The following is a 14,746-nucleotide window of genomic DNA, read 5'->3' on the forward strand; positions in this document are numbered from 1 at the left end:
GACAAGTAAATTAAGAGTAGGATTGCCTGCCAAAGCTAGGAAGGCAGAGATAATCGAAGAAATGGCACAGCATTTGAAATTGGAAGGAATACTCGAGAGACCGAGTTATCCAAGGGGTGGTTCATTGGAATGGGCTCAAATTCAGTTGCAAATTAAAAAATTGGAACTGGAGGCAGCAGAAAAAGAAAAGGAGAGAGAGAAAGGGAATTCCAAAGGGAACAGGCAGAAAGGGCAGAAAATGAAAAGGAAGGAGAGAGAGAGAGCAGTTCAAAGGGAAATAGGAATGGCAAAGTTAGAAAAGGGGGAAAGAGAAAAAGAGACAGAGAATTCCAGCTTAAAATGCTGACAGTTGAAGAAGAGACACCAGTAGGTGAGGCAGGACTTATTTCCAGATCAGAATCCAGTGGGGAGATGTTTAAATTTGTACAAGCTCTTCCAAGGTTTGAGGAAAGGGATGTTAAATCAGTCTTTATTTCATCTGAGAAGATAGCCAAACAGATGATCTGGCCAAAGGAAAACTGGACATTGCCCATGCAGAGCAAGTTGACAAATAGAGCACGGGACATTTATGCTTCACTGTCAGAGGAGGTTTCTCGGGATCCTAATGTGGTGAAGTAGGCCATTTTGAGTCCATATGAGTTGATTCCTGAAGTATACAGACAAAAGTTTCCAAATTTAAGGAAACAGCCTGGGAAACTTACATTGAATTTGAAAGGGTTAAGCAAAGTAGTTTTAACAGGTGGATATGAGCATTTGGAGTTGAAACTACCTATGAAGTTCTCAGAGAGACCATTCTCTTGAAAGAATTTAAAAACTCCTTGCCTTCTGTAATTAGAACGCATATTGAAGACCAAAGGGTTGCAACTGCTAGACAGGCAGCAATAATGGATGACAGTTGTGAGCTGATTCATAAAACTAAACCATTTTCTCCATCACCCCTGTAAATTTGAAACTCAAGGGCCTAAGTGTTTCCATTGTAATAACATGGGTCACATTTGTTCAGAACGCTGGAAGTTGCGAGGTAAGCCCATGGGACTTATTGGAGTTCATGAAGGAGTCCGAAAAGGGAACTCAAAAAGAAATTGCCACAGGTGAAATTGTAGCTTTAACTAAAATAAGGATTTGGAGGTAAACACTCCTATGAATGCAGGTGAAGTGAACATGGTAAATGACAGATATAAAGGGTTTTTGTCTAAAGGGAAGATAACCCCTTTTTCATCAAATGATGCATCTAAACCCATAACTATATTAAGGGACACAGGAGCTACTCAAACTCTTTTGCTGGAGAAGGACCTAGTTTTCCCTCCAGAGAGTTCAATGAAAGCTAAAGTATTGGTAAACAGGATAAGTGAAGAGTATATCCTGGTTCCATTGTACAAAGTGCAATTGGAGTGTAATTTGTTACCTGGATCGGTGGTTGCAGGAGTGGTTAAGAAGTTACCAGTGGATAGAGTTGATTTACTCCTGGGGAATGATTTGGCAGGAGTGAAGGTTATAACTTCGCCCATAATTACGGAAAGTCTGAGAGAGGCTAAAGAGGCGGAGCAGTTACAAGAACAGGTTCCTGGTATTTTTCCATCGTGTGTGGTGACTAGAGCAATGGCTAAACAAAGTCCATCACCAGTGGTGAAAGGAATACCACGAACAGATGTTAGAATAGCCGAAACTTTCTTTAAGGATGAGGATAATTCAAAGGACGTGTTTGGGATGTCTTCATTAATTGAGGCTCAGAAAGCAGATCCAGAGTTAAACAAGGTGGCACAGTCAGCTCACACTGAAGCTGAGGCTCAAGGAGTTGCGGAATGCTATTAAATTAAAAACGGAGCTCTGAAGAGGAAGTGGAGGCAACCTCACAGATCTGCGGATGAGGAATGGATGGTTGTTCATCAGATTGTGGTACCGCCCAAATATCACAAGGAGATATTGTGAGTAGCACATGAATCTCTATGGCAGTACTTGTGGGAATGCAGAAAACACAAGCATCAACAAAGAGGCATTTTACCTGGTCAAGACTTCATAAAGACATAGTGCAATTTTGTAAAACATGTCATACATGTCAGGTAGTAAGTAAACCTCAACATGTAATCAAACTAGCACCTTTAATCCCCATACCAGTTTTTGAAGAACCATTCAGATCGGGTATTAGTAGATTGTTTAGGGCCATTACCCAAAACAAAAACAGGACATCAGTATATCCTTACAATCATGGATATGACAACCCGATTTCCAGAAGCTATTCCTTTAAGACAGTGACAGCTAAGGTGGTAGTGGAAAAGTTAACTCAGTTTTTCACTCGTTATTGAAATTGACCAATTGAAATATAACCTGACCAAGGTTCTAACTTCATGTCTAAAATTTACCAGAATATAATCAGCAGTTTGGGGATCAAACAAATAAAATCTGCCACCTACCACAGACACAGGGAGCTTTAGAGAGATACCATCAGACTCTCAGAACCATGATTAAAGCCCATTGCCATGAATACCCAAAGGATCAGGATAAAGGATTAGATTTCTTATTATTTGCTACCAGATATTCTCGGAATGAACCAATTGGATTTCGTCCATTTGAATTGATCTATGGTCATGAAATAAGAGGCCAATTAAAAGTGATTAAGGAAATGTTTCTAAAGCAGGAAGATGAATCTTTCCTGTTGGATTACGTGTCCATGTTTCTCACAGAAACATGTAAAGTAGCAAGAGGGCAATTAAAAATTTCCCAAGCCAAAATGAATGGATGGGCAGACAAACATGCTACAACTAGAATGTACCAAGCAGGAGATGAAGTATTGATATTATTATCTTTGCAGGGTGAACCCCTGAAAGTGAAATTCAGCGGCCCCTACAAGATAGTTCGGAGAGTTAGTAAAGTGACTTATCTGATAGATACTCCTGAGTATAGGAAAAAGAAACGGTTATGTCACATAAACATGTTGAAGCAATATCATCGCAAAGAAGATGATAGGACAGAGCAAGTGTGCCAGGTGGTGGGAGTAATAGAGGATGACAGAGACAGTAAGAGTAGGGTAGAGGGAGGAGTAGACAGTGCCCTAAGTGAACCACCTACAATTCAACTAACCAATCTGAAAATACTGGGACAGTTAGACACTCTGTTCTCATATTGAGAGGAAGGACCAAGGAAAGATCTAACAAGATTACTTAGGAAGTATAAGGGAATTTGTAGGGATACACCTGGATGTACTACATCAGATAAACATGTTGATAAGTTCAGGATAGAGAAGCTGGTGGAGTACTTTTCCAAGAAACTAATTCAACATCAGAGAAAGTACTGTACAGTCGAAAAAGAATCTCTCGCATTGTTGTTGTCACTTCAACACTTTGAAGTTATGTGCGACACGATAACAAAGAAACGCTAATCTACACTGACCATAATCCACTGGTGTTATTGAAAAGTTTAAAATTCGAAATGCGAGACTGTTTAGATGGAGTCTATTGTTCCAACCATTCAATGTAAAGATTGTTCACGTTGCTGGCAAAGATAATCTTATCGTGGATGCATTGTCCTGGGTGTAAATACTAAAATAAGTTAAAGGGGTAACGAATGTTGAAGATTGTATAAGGTAGAGCAAGGATGAATGGTTTGATTTGTTGTCCATGTGTCACATACCTTGTGATGAAACACATTTTCAAATGGCGCTTCATCTCTTTTAAGGGTGGAGGCATGTAAGGAACATACCTTATTTCTGTTGGACTTTGGACCAAAATGACAATGGCTGCAGTTGAAAGACATGTTTATTGGAACAGTGTGAGGGATATATACAATATTGCTGTCCTGGAACAGAGTGTGCCATGAATGACAGGATGGTGCCGGAAAGGGGTCCAGGACCAAGAGAGCTGCTTGGCAACGTTTTAATTGGCTCCTGACCAGGTGACCATGGTTTGTGTGAGAGCAGTGCAGCAGAATACCCCCTAGCCTGAAAAGGAAAAGGCCTAAAACCTCTCTCTCCTGTGTGTGTAAGATTCCAGTAATTCTACACTAATATCCAGCTGGCCTTTTCTCCTCATAACTCTATTACTAGCTCTCTCTCTGAAAATCCCTGTCAAGAGGCAAAGGGGAAAATCGCCGTTGGAGACATTGAAAGGCAAGTGCTCAACCAGTGAACTAAGTGCTGAAAGTGCTGGAAGACCACCTCATGTCATCAACAAAGAACTGAAAGGAAATTGCATGCCATCGATCAAAATCAACTCATCAAATCCTTTATTCCGGAATTGGTGCTATTGAACTGTTTTATCCCACCCTTAAAATCCATGTTTCTGTGTGTCTTATGTGTTTTGTATGTATGTGTATAGGGATTTAAGAAGGAAAAGAGTTTGGGTTATGTACAGTTAGAAATTAGCAGTTCATATTTCTTTCTTTTGCTGCTGGTTAAAGCCAATTTGTTCAATAAACAGTTATTTACTTATTAAGTTTACAAACCTGGTGCTCGTATTCTGTTAACCTAAATTAAACAGTTAGGTGGGTTGACAAAATCACAGAATCTTAACAGTAAAGAAGGAGGCCATTCAGCCCATCGTGTCTGCACCGGATCTCCAAGTGAGCATTATGACCAAGTGCCATTCTCCTGCCTTTGCCCTGTACCACTACACATTCTTTCTATTCAAATAATCATCTATGTCCTCTTGAATACCTCGATCGAACCTACCTCCACCACACTTCCAGGCAGTGCATTCCAGACCCGAGCCACTCATGGGAAAAAATTTTTAGCTCACGTCACATTTGCTTCTTTTGCAAATCACTTTAAATCTGTGCCCTCTCGTTCTTGACCCTTTTACGGGAGGGAACAGATTCTCCCTATCTACTCTGTCCAGCCCCCTCATTATTTTGAACCTTTCCATCAAATCTCCTCTGAGCCTTCTTCTCTCCAAGGAGAACAATACCAAACTTTCGAATCTAACCTCATAGCTGAAGTGTTTCATTCCCGGAACCATTCTTGTAAACCCCTTCTACGCTCTCTCCAACATGTCCACATCCTTCCCATAATATGGCGCCGGAAATGTACACAATACTCCAGCTGAGATGGTAAAATGAGGTAGATTAAACTTTCCAAAATTCTCATGGCTCGGGGAGCAGTGGAGATTGATATTGCTGCGCACTATCCCCAGAGAGTCATGGCAACACACAGTCAGTGCTGGGAGACTCAGTCCTGTTACACACACACAGGCAGTGCTGGGACACTCAGTCCTGTTATACACACACAGTCAGTGCTGGGACACTCAGTCCTGTTACAAACACACAGTCAGTGCTCAGACACTCAGTCCTGTTATGCATAGGCAGTCAGTGCTGGGATACTCAGTCCTGTTATACACACACACAGTCAGTGCTGGGACACTCAGTCCTGTTATACACACACAGTCAGTGCTGGGACACTCAGTCCTGTTAAACACACACAGTCAGTGCTGGGACACACAGTCCTGTTATACACACACAGTCAGTGCTGGAGGACTCTGTTACACACACATAGTCAATGCTGGGACACACAGTCCTGCAATAAACACACAGTCAATGCTGGGAAACTCAGCCCTGTTACACACACAGTCAGTGTTGGGACACTCAGTCCTGTTATACACACACAGTCAGTGCTGGGACACTCAGTCCTATTATACACACACAGTCAGTGCTGGGACACTCAGTCCTGTTATGCACACACAGTCAGTGCTGGGACACTCAGTCCTGTTATACACACACAGTCAGTGCTGGGACACTCAGTCCTGTTAAACACACACAGTCAGTGCTGGGACACTCAGTCCTGTTACACACACACAGTCAGTGCTGGGACACTCAGTCCTGTTAAACACACACAGTTAGTGCTGGGACATTCAGTCCTGTTATACACACACCGTCAGTGCTGCGACACTTAGTCCTGTTATACGCACCGTCAGTGCTGGGACACTCAGTCCTGTTACACAAATACACAGTCAGTGCTGAGACACTCAGTCCTGCTATACACACACAGCCAGTGCTGGGACACTCAGTCCTGTTAAACACACACAGTCAGTGCTGGGACACTCAGTCCCGTTATACACACATAGTCCATGATGGGACACACTGTCATTGCAATACTCTCCCAGTTCTTACCTGTGTAGATGTTTGGTTACTTGTATTTTCAGGAACTTTAATAACATCTTCACTCTGCGAAATTGGTAAATTGTAGTGAATCAATTTCTCTGAAGATTAAAAATTAATGCATGCAACATTTTTCATGTATCAATTTTAGATCAAAGTGATTAAAGTTTTTCTATTTAATGACCGAGCGAGATAGTGAGCAGTAGTGAGGGAGGGTGAGCAACAATGAGAACGAGTGAGGGCTAGCGAGAGATTGTGAGGGATAGTAAGGGAGAGTGAGTGTTAGTGGGAAATAGTGAGGGAGAGTGGGAGTTAGTGAGGGATCATGAGCGATCAGAAAGATTGAGAGATAGTGGTAGATTGTGAGGGATAGTGACAGATAGTGAGGGAAAGTGAGGGATAGCGAGTGTTACTGAGAAATAGTGAGGGGTAGTTTGAGATAGTGAGGGAGATTGAGGGATGGTAAGGGGTAGTAAGTGTTAGTGGGAAATAGTGAGGGAGAGTGAGGGATAGTGAGAGATAATGGGAGATAGTGAGGGAGAATGAGGGATAGTCAGAGATAGTAGAAGACATTGAGGGATAGTAAGAGAGAGTGAGGGATAGTGAGGGAGAGTGCGGGATAGTGAGGGTTGCAGAGGAATGGTGAAGGGTGGTCTCAGTCTATCTGGAGGACTCATATACAAGGGGGTAAACTCATGCCTCAGCTGGACAAAGCTCTGGTTAAACCACCCCTGGGGTTACTGAGAACAGTTGTGGGAACTAAACCTTAGGAAGGACATATGAGCCTTGGAGGGAGTGAAGTCTAGATTTCCCAGAGTCAAATTATGCAGAGAGATTACACAAACTGGGCTGGTATTCCTGGGAAATCTAGATGGTTAAGGGGGTGTTTGATGAAAATTTTTAAGATGTTAAGGGGAACAGAGAGAGGGTGACAGCGAGAAGCTATTTACACTGGTTGGAGAGTCTGGGACTCACAGGCAGAGTCTACAAATGAGAGCCCGAGCTTTCAGGAGTGAAATTAGGAAACAATTTTTCACACTAAGGGCAGTAGAAGTTTGCAACTCTCTTCCACAAATGGCAATTGATATTAGATCAATTATTAATTTTAAACCTGAGATTGATCGATTTTTGTTCTCCAAAGGTATTAAGGATCGGGGTCAAAGGCAGTTGATGGAGTTCGGTCTCAGGTCAGATTAGTAGGATTTATTAAGTATAAATTAATTAAGAAAATAATAAATGAATTAACACATCATAAAGATGGCAGGGCAGGTGATGTCTTGTAATTGCAGAATGTGGGAGTTCTTGGACACCAGTGTCACCTCGAGCAAAGACATCTGCATTAAGTGTCAGCGGCTTGAGGAGTGTCTTAAGCTGGAGGCTGAACTGCAGACACTGTGATGCATCAGCGAGGGCAAATGTTACCTGGACACTTTGTTACAGGATGCAGTCGCACCCCTTAGGTTATAGGGTCTTCTGATTTGGTCAGTCGTCAGTCACAGGAGGGTGTGACTGTGAGTGAGGCAGGTAAGGGGATCGAGAAGGTATAAGTGGAGGAGCCTCAGCCCTTGCTGAATCTTGTAGGTTCAAGGTTCTTGCAGCTTGTGGGGACAAAAGAAGGGGCTGCAGGTTGGATAAGTGAGTTGACCAAGGCACTGTGGTACAGGAAGCCATTCAAGTTGGGGGACTTATTCGGAATGTAATGGTAGTTGGGGACAGTATTGTCAGGAAGATTAACACAGATCTCTTCAGTAGAGAGGCTGAGTTGCCTGCCTGGTGCCAGGGTTCAGGACATCTGCTCTGGGCTGGAGAGGATCATGCAGTGGGAGAGGGAGGATCCAATTGTCATGGTCCATGTTAATGACATAGAGAGGACTAGGAAAGAGATTTTTAGCAAAGGGCTAAATTAAAAAGATTCTGCTCCGGGAGTTTGAGCAAGGGGCTAAATTAAAAAGCAGAACCTCAGAGGTAACAATCTCTGGATTATTACCTGAGCCATGAATAAATTGACATAGGGTAAATAAAATTAGAGGGATGAATGTGCAGCTGAAAGACTGGTATGGGAGAAATGGGTTTCGATTCATGGGGCACTGGCACCAGTTCAGGGGAAAGTGGGAGCTGTATTGTTGGGATGGTTTTCAGTTGAACCATGGCTGGACCAATGTTCTGGTGAATCATATAACTAGGGCAGTAGAGAGGGCTTTAAACTAAATAGTGGGGGGGTCGGAGCAGGGGAAGGAATCATGCAAGAGGAGATGTGGTAAATCAAAGTGTAACAATGAGATTTTAGAGCAGGATAGTGATTGGGTGAAAGTAACCAGAGTGTGGCAGGAAGGGACAGAGAGTACAAATTTAACAGTGCATCAGCAGATAAGGCCAGATTGCAAAAATGGTAAAAAAGCAGTGTTAAATGCTCTGTATCTGAATGCGCATGGCATTCATAACAAAATGGGTGAATTATTAGCACTGATAGAAATAAATATGTATGACCTGATAACCATTACAGAGACATGGTTGCAAGGTGACCAAGGCTGGGACCTGAATGTTGAAGGGCAATTGACATTTCAGAATGACAGGAGAAGGTGGTGGGTCGCTCTTTTAACCAAGGAGTCATTAGTCTGGTCGTGAGACAGGGCAAGATATAGAATCAGTTTGGGTAGAGATAAGAAATAGGAAAGATAAGAGGTCACTTGTGGGAGTAGTTTATTGTCTCCCTAACAGTAGTTACACTGTAGGACAGAGCATACAGGAAAAAAATAAATGAGGTGGGTAAGGAAGATATCGTAATAATCATGGGTGACTTTGATCTACATTAGATTAGACAAATTAGATTGGCAAATGTAGCCTGGATAATGAGTTAATACAGTGAATTCAGGAAAGTTTCTTAAAGCGGCACGTTCTAGAGCCAACCAGGGAGCAGGTTATTCTAGACTTGGGAATGTGCAATGAGACAGGATTAATCAATAACCTCACGGTAAAGGAGACTTTAGGTGACAACGATCACCACACGATCGAATTTCACATTCAGTTTGAAGGGGGGGAAGTGCAGGTCTAAGACTAGAGTTTCAAACCTGAATAAGGGTAATTATAAGTGTATGTAGGCAGAGCTGGCTAAAGTGAACTGGGAAACTAGGTTAAAAGGTAGGGCAGTACAGATACTTAATAAATACAAATACTTAATAACTCTCAGCAAAGATGTATCCCAGTAAATAAAAACTATTTGAGAAGGAAGCATCATCCGTGGCTGAATAAAGAAGCAAAGGATAGTATCAAATTGAAAGAAACACTGAACAAATCTGCAAAAGTCTGTGCTGTGACACTCAGTCCTTTTATACACACGCAGTCACTGCTGGGACATTCAGTCTTGTTAAAAACACACAGTCAGTGCTGGGACACTCAGTGCTTTTGCACACACACAGTCATTGCTGGCATTCTCAGTCCTATTATATACACACACACACACACACACAAATACACACACACACAGTGCTGCGAAACTCTGTCCTGTTATATATATATATATATATATATATATACAGTCAGTGCTGGGACACTCAGTCCTGTTATACATACGCAGTCTGTGCTGGGGCATTCATCCCTGTTATACACACACACACACACACACACACACACACACACAAAGTGTTGCGAGACTCCGTCCTGTTTTATATATATATATATATATATATATATACACAGTCAGTGCTGGGACACTCAGTCCTGATATACACACTTTAAAGGACATATCTTTTTAGTTCTGTTGGACTGTACACTAAAATTCCAATGGCTGCGGTTGAAAGACACGTCTGCTGGAACAGTGTGAGGGATATATACAATGTTGCTGTTCTGGAACAGAATGTGCCATGAAAGACAGGATGGTACTGGAAAGGATTCCTGGACCAAGGGAGCTGCTTGGCAACAACTTTTTAATTGGCTCCTGACCAGGTGACCAGGGTTTGTGTGAGAGCAGTGCAGCAGAATACCTCCTAGCCTGAAAGCAAAAAGGTCTAAAATCTCTCTGTCCTGTGTGTGTAACATTCCAGTAATTCTACAATAATATCTAGCTGGCTTTTTCTCCTCATAACTCTATAACCTGCTCTCTCTCTGAAAATCCTTGTCAAGAGGAAAATGGGAAAATCACTGTTAGAGACATTGAAAGGTAAGTGCTCAACCAGTGAACCAAATACTGAAAGTGCTGGAAGACCACCTCATGTCATCAACAAGAACTGAAAGGAATTTGAAACACGTCGATCAAAATCAACCCATCGAATCTTGTTCTCCGGAATTGGTGCTATTGAACAGTTTTATCCACCCTTCAAATCCATGTTTTTGTGTGGCTTATGTGTCTTGTATTTGTATGCATAGAGACTTAACAAGAGTAGAGTTTAAGTTATAGTGTTAGAAATTAGCAGTTCATATTTTTTTCTTTTGCCACAGGTTAAAGACAATTTGTTCAATAAACAGTTATTTACTTATTAAGTTTACAAACCTGGTGCTTGTATTCTATTAACCTAAATTAAACAGTTAGGTGGTGATCAAACTTTTCATATTTGTCATGGCTCAGGGAGCATTGGGGCTTGATATTACAGCGCGCTATCCCCAGTGAGTCGTGACGAAGATTCGGGGCTTGTTCAAAATATTTTGGAACAAAAGACAGTGACGATTTGGGTGTAGATTTAGTAAGTAATAAAAGCTTAACGCAAACGCCAGGTTTGTACTGTCAAAAATAAGATGGCACTGGAAACTGCTAAAGCTTTCCAACAAGTGGAAGAGGTGTCCTTGAAAATTTTACAAGGGACCCCAAAAGCCAGGTTAATCAAATTGACAAGTAAATTAAGAGTAGGATTGCCTGCCAAAGCTAGGAAGGCAGAGATAATCGAAGAGATGGCACAGCATTTGAAATTGGAAGGAATACCCGAGAAACCGAGTTCTCCAAGGGGTGGTTCATTGGAATGGGCTCAAATTCAGCTGCAAATTAAAAAATTGGAACTGGAGGCAGCAGAAAAAGAAAAGGAGTGAGAGAAAGGGAATTCCAAAGGGAACAGGCAGAAAGGGCAGAAAATGAAAAGGAAAGAGAGAGAGCAATTCAAAAGGAGATAGAAACGACAAAGTTAGAAAAGAAGGAAAGAGAAAACGAAATAGAGAATTCCACATTAAAATGCAGACAGTTAAAAAAGAGACACCAATAGGTGAGGCAGGACTTATTTCCAGATCAGAACCCAGTGGGGAGATGTTTAAATTTGTGCAGGATCTTCCAAGGTTTGAGAAAAGGGATGTTAAATCAGTTTTTATTTCATCTGAGAAGATAGCCAAACAGATGAACTGGCCAAAGGAAAACTGGACATTGCCCATACAGAGCAAATTGACAGGTAGAGCACAGGACATTTATGCTTCACTGTCAGAGGAGGTTTCTCAGGATCCTGATGTGGTGCAGTAGGCCATTTTGAGTCCATATGAGTTGATTCCTGAAGTATACAGACAAAAGTTTCTAAATTTAAGGAAACAGCCTGGGAAACTTACATTGAATTTGAAAGGATTAAGCAAAGTAGTTTTGACAGGTGGATACGAGCATTAGGAGTTGAAACTACGTATGAAGTTCTCAGAGAGACCATTCTCTTGGAAGAATTTAAAAACTCCCTGCCTTCTGTAATAAGAATGCATATTGAAAACCAAAGGGTTGCAACTGCTAGACAGGCAGCAATAATGGCTGACAATCCTGAGCTGATCCATAAAGCTAAATCTTTTTTCCATCACCCACATAAATTGGAAAAGGATAGAAAGTGGGAGAGTGAAAGGAAGGCAATTAGCCAGGGTAAAGAATGGATAGCTGGGAATACCTTGACATCTCCTCCCCGGATCAGGAAGGAAGGTACTGAGGGTGGAGGTGAAACCCGAAGACCTAAGTGTTTCCATTGTAATAATGTGGGTCACATTTGTTCAGAATGCTGGAAGTTGCTAGGGAAGCCCATGGGACTTATTGGAGTTCATAAGAGTGAGTCGGAGAAGGGAACTCAAAAAGAAAATGCCACAGATCAAATTGTAGCTTTAACTAAAATAAGGACTTGGAGGTAAACGCTCCTGTGAATGCAGGTGAAGTGAATAAGGTAAATGACAGATATAAAGGGTTTTCGTCGAAAGGAAAGATAACCCCTTTTTCATCAAATGATGCTGCTAAATCCATAACTATATTAAGGGACACAGGAGCTACTTAAACTCTTTTGCTGGAGAAGGACCTAGTTTTCCCTCCAGGGAGTTCAATGAAAGCTAAAGTATTGGTAAATGGGATAAGTGCTGAGTATAAGTCGGTTCCATCGTACAAAGTGCAATTGGAGTGTGATTTGTTGTCTGGATCGGTGGTTGTAAGAGTTGTTAAGGAATTACCCGTGGATGGAGTTGATTTACTCCTGGAACCAGTTCGTGGTATTTTTGCACCATGTGTGGTGACCAGAGAAATGGCTAAACAAAGTCCATCACCAGGGGTCAAAGTAGTACCACAAGCAGACGTTAGAGTAGCTGAAACTTTCTTTAAGGGTGAGGATCATTCAAAGGAAGTGTTTGGCAAGTTTTCACTAATTGAGGCTCAGAAAGCAGATCCAGAGTTAAACAAGTTAGCACAGTCAACTCACACTGAAGCTGAGGCAAAAGGAGTTCCGGAATGCCATTAAATTAAAAACAGAGTTCTGATAAGGAAGTTGAGTCACCCTCACAGGTCTGTGGATGAGGAATGGACGGTTGTTCATCAGGTTGTGGTACCGCCCAAATATTGTAAGGAGATATTGCGAGTAGCACATGAATCCCTATGGCAGGACATGTAGTAATACGGAAAACACAAGCATCAACAAACAGGCATTTTGCCTGGCCAAGATTTCATAAGTATGTAGTGCAATTTTATAAAACACGTCATACATGCCAGGTAGTAGGTAAACCTCAACATATAATCAAACCAGCACCTTTAATACCCATACCAGTTTATGAAGAACCATTCAGGTTGGGTATTAAAACATTGTGTAGAACCATTACCAAAAACGAAAGCAGGACATCAGTATATCCTTACAATCATGGATATGACAACCCGATTTCCAGAAGCTATTACTTTCAGGACAATTACAGCTAAGGTGGTAGTGGAAAAGTTAACTCAGTTTTTCACTCGTTATGGCCTACCAATTGAAATACAATCTGACCAAGGTCCTAACCTCATGTCTAAAATTTTCTGTGACATAATCAGATGTTTGGATATCAAACCAATAAAGTCTACCGCCTATCACCCACAGACACAGGGAGCTTTACAGAGATACCATCTGACTGTCATGTGGAAAGGCATGGACTAGTCAAGGATGGTCAGCATGGATTTGTTAAAGGAAGGTCTTGCCTCACAAATTTGATTGAACTCTTTGAGGAAGTGACAAGAAGGGTTGATGAAGGTAGTGCAGTGGATGTTGTGTACATGGATTTTAGTGAGGCATTTGACAAGGTCCCACATGGCAGATTGGTCAGGAAAGCAAAAGCCCATGGGATTCAGGGTGATGTGGCAAACTGGATAAAATGTTGGCTTTGTAACAGGAAACAAAGGGTAATGGTCGATGGATGCCCTTGCGAATGGAAAGTTGTCTCAAGTGGTGTTCCACAGGGCTCGGTGTTGGGACCCTTGCTGTTTGTGTTATATATTAACGATTTGGATGTGAACGTGGGGGGCATGATTGGGAAATTTGCAGATGACACAAAGATTGGCCAAGTAGTGTAGAGGATAGCCATAATCTCCAAAACGATATAGATGGGTTGGTGGAGTGGGCGGTAAATTGGCAGATGGATTTTAACATAGAGAATTGTGAGGTCATACATTTAGGGAGGTCAAACAGTTACAGGGATTACACAATAAATGGGAATATACTAAGACGGGCAGATGAAGTGAGAGACCCTGGCGTACATGTACACAGGTCCCTGAAGGCAGCAGTTCAAGTAGACAAGGTTGTAAAGAAGGCATATGGAATGCTCTCCTTCATTGCCAGAGGTATAGAATATAAAAGTAAGGATATAATGTTGGAATTGTATAAAACACTGGTGAGGCCACAACTGGAGTATTGTGTGTAGTTCTGGTCACCACATTACAGGAAGGACGTAATAGCTCTGGAGAGAGTGCAGAGGAGGTTTAAAAGAATGTTGCCAGGTTTAGAAATGTGTAGCTATGAGGAGAGATTGGATAGGTTGGGGTTATTTTCCTTAGAACAAAGAAGGCCGAGAGGTGATTTGATTGAGGGGTACAAAATTATGAGGGGAATAGATAGAGTGGACAGGATAAAATTGTTTCCCTTGATGGAGAATTCTAGAACCAAGGGACATAGATTCAAAATAAGTGGCAGAAGATGTAGGGGGGACATGAGGAAGAACTTTTTTACACAGAGGGAAGTGGATGTCTGGAATTCACTGCCCAAGTTGGTGGTAGAGGCAGAAACTCTAAACTCTTTTAAAAAGTACCTGGATCTGCACCATAAGTGCTGTAAACTGCAGGGCTATGGGCCAGGTGCAGGAAGGTGGGATTAGAAAGGGCACCTGGTTGTCCTTGGGCTGGCAGGGACAAGATGGGTCGAATGGCCTCCTTCTGTGCTGTAACTTTTCTATGGTTCTATGGACTCTCAGAACCATGATTAAGACCTAATGCCATGAATAA

The 14,746-nt window shown here is 41.9% G+C and overlaps 1 protein-coding gene across 9 annotated transcripts in view; it reads right to left on the bottom strand.

Moving 5' to 3' along the window:
- Positions 1–14,746, bottom strand: part of serpinf2b (serpin peptidase inhibitor, clade F (alpha-2 antiplasmin, pigment epithelium derived factor), member 2b) — a 99,240-nt gene that overhangs the window by 54,751 nt on the left and 29,743 nt on the right. For 8 of the 9 annotated variants that reach the window (XM_078548335.1, XM_078548329.1, XM_078548334.1 and 5 more), the window contains one exon: positions 6,097–6,150. The exons of the other annotated variant lie outside the window; for it this stretch is intronic. In XM_078548335.1, coding sequence (XP_078404461.1) covers positions 6,097–6,150 — 54 coding nt within the window. The remainder of the gene's footprint in view (positions 1–6,096; positions 6,151–14,746) is intronic. 9 annotated transcript variants of the gene reach the window in all.

Source organism: Cetorhinus maximus, chromosome 9 (genome assembly GCF_964194155.1).
Source record: "Cetorhinus maximus chromosome 9, sCetMax3.hap1.1, whole genome shotgun sequence".
NCBI classification, from domain to species: domain Eukaryota; kingdom Metazoa; phylum Chordata; class Chondrichthyes; order Lamniformes; family Cetorhinidae; genus Cetorhinus; species Cetorhinus maximus.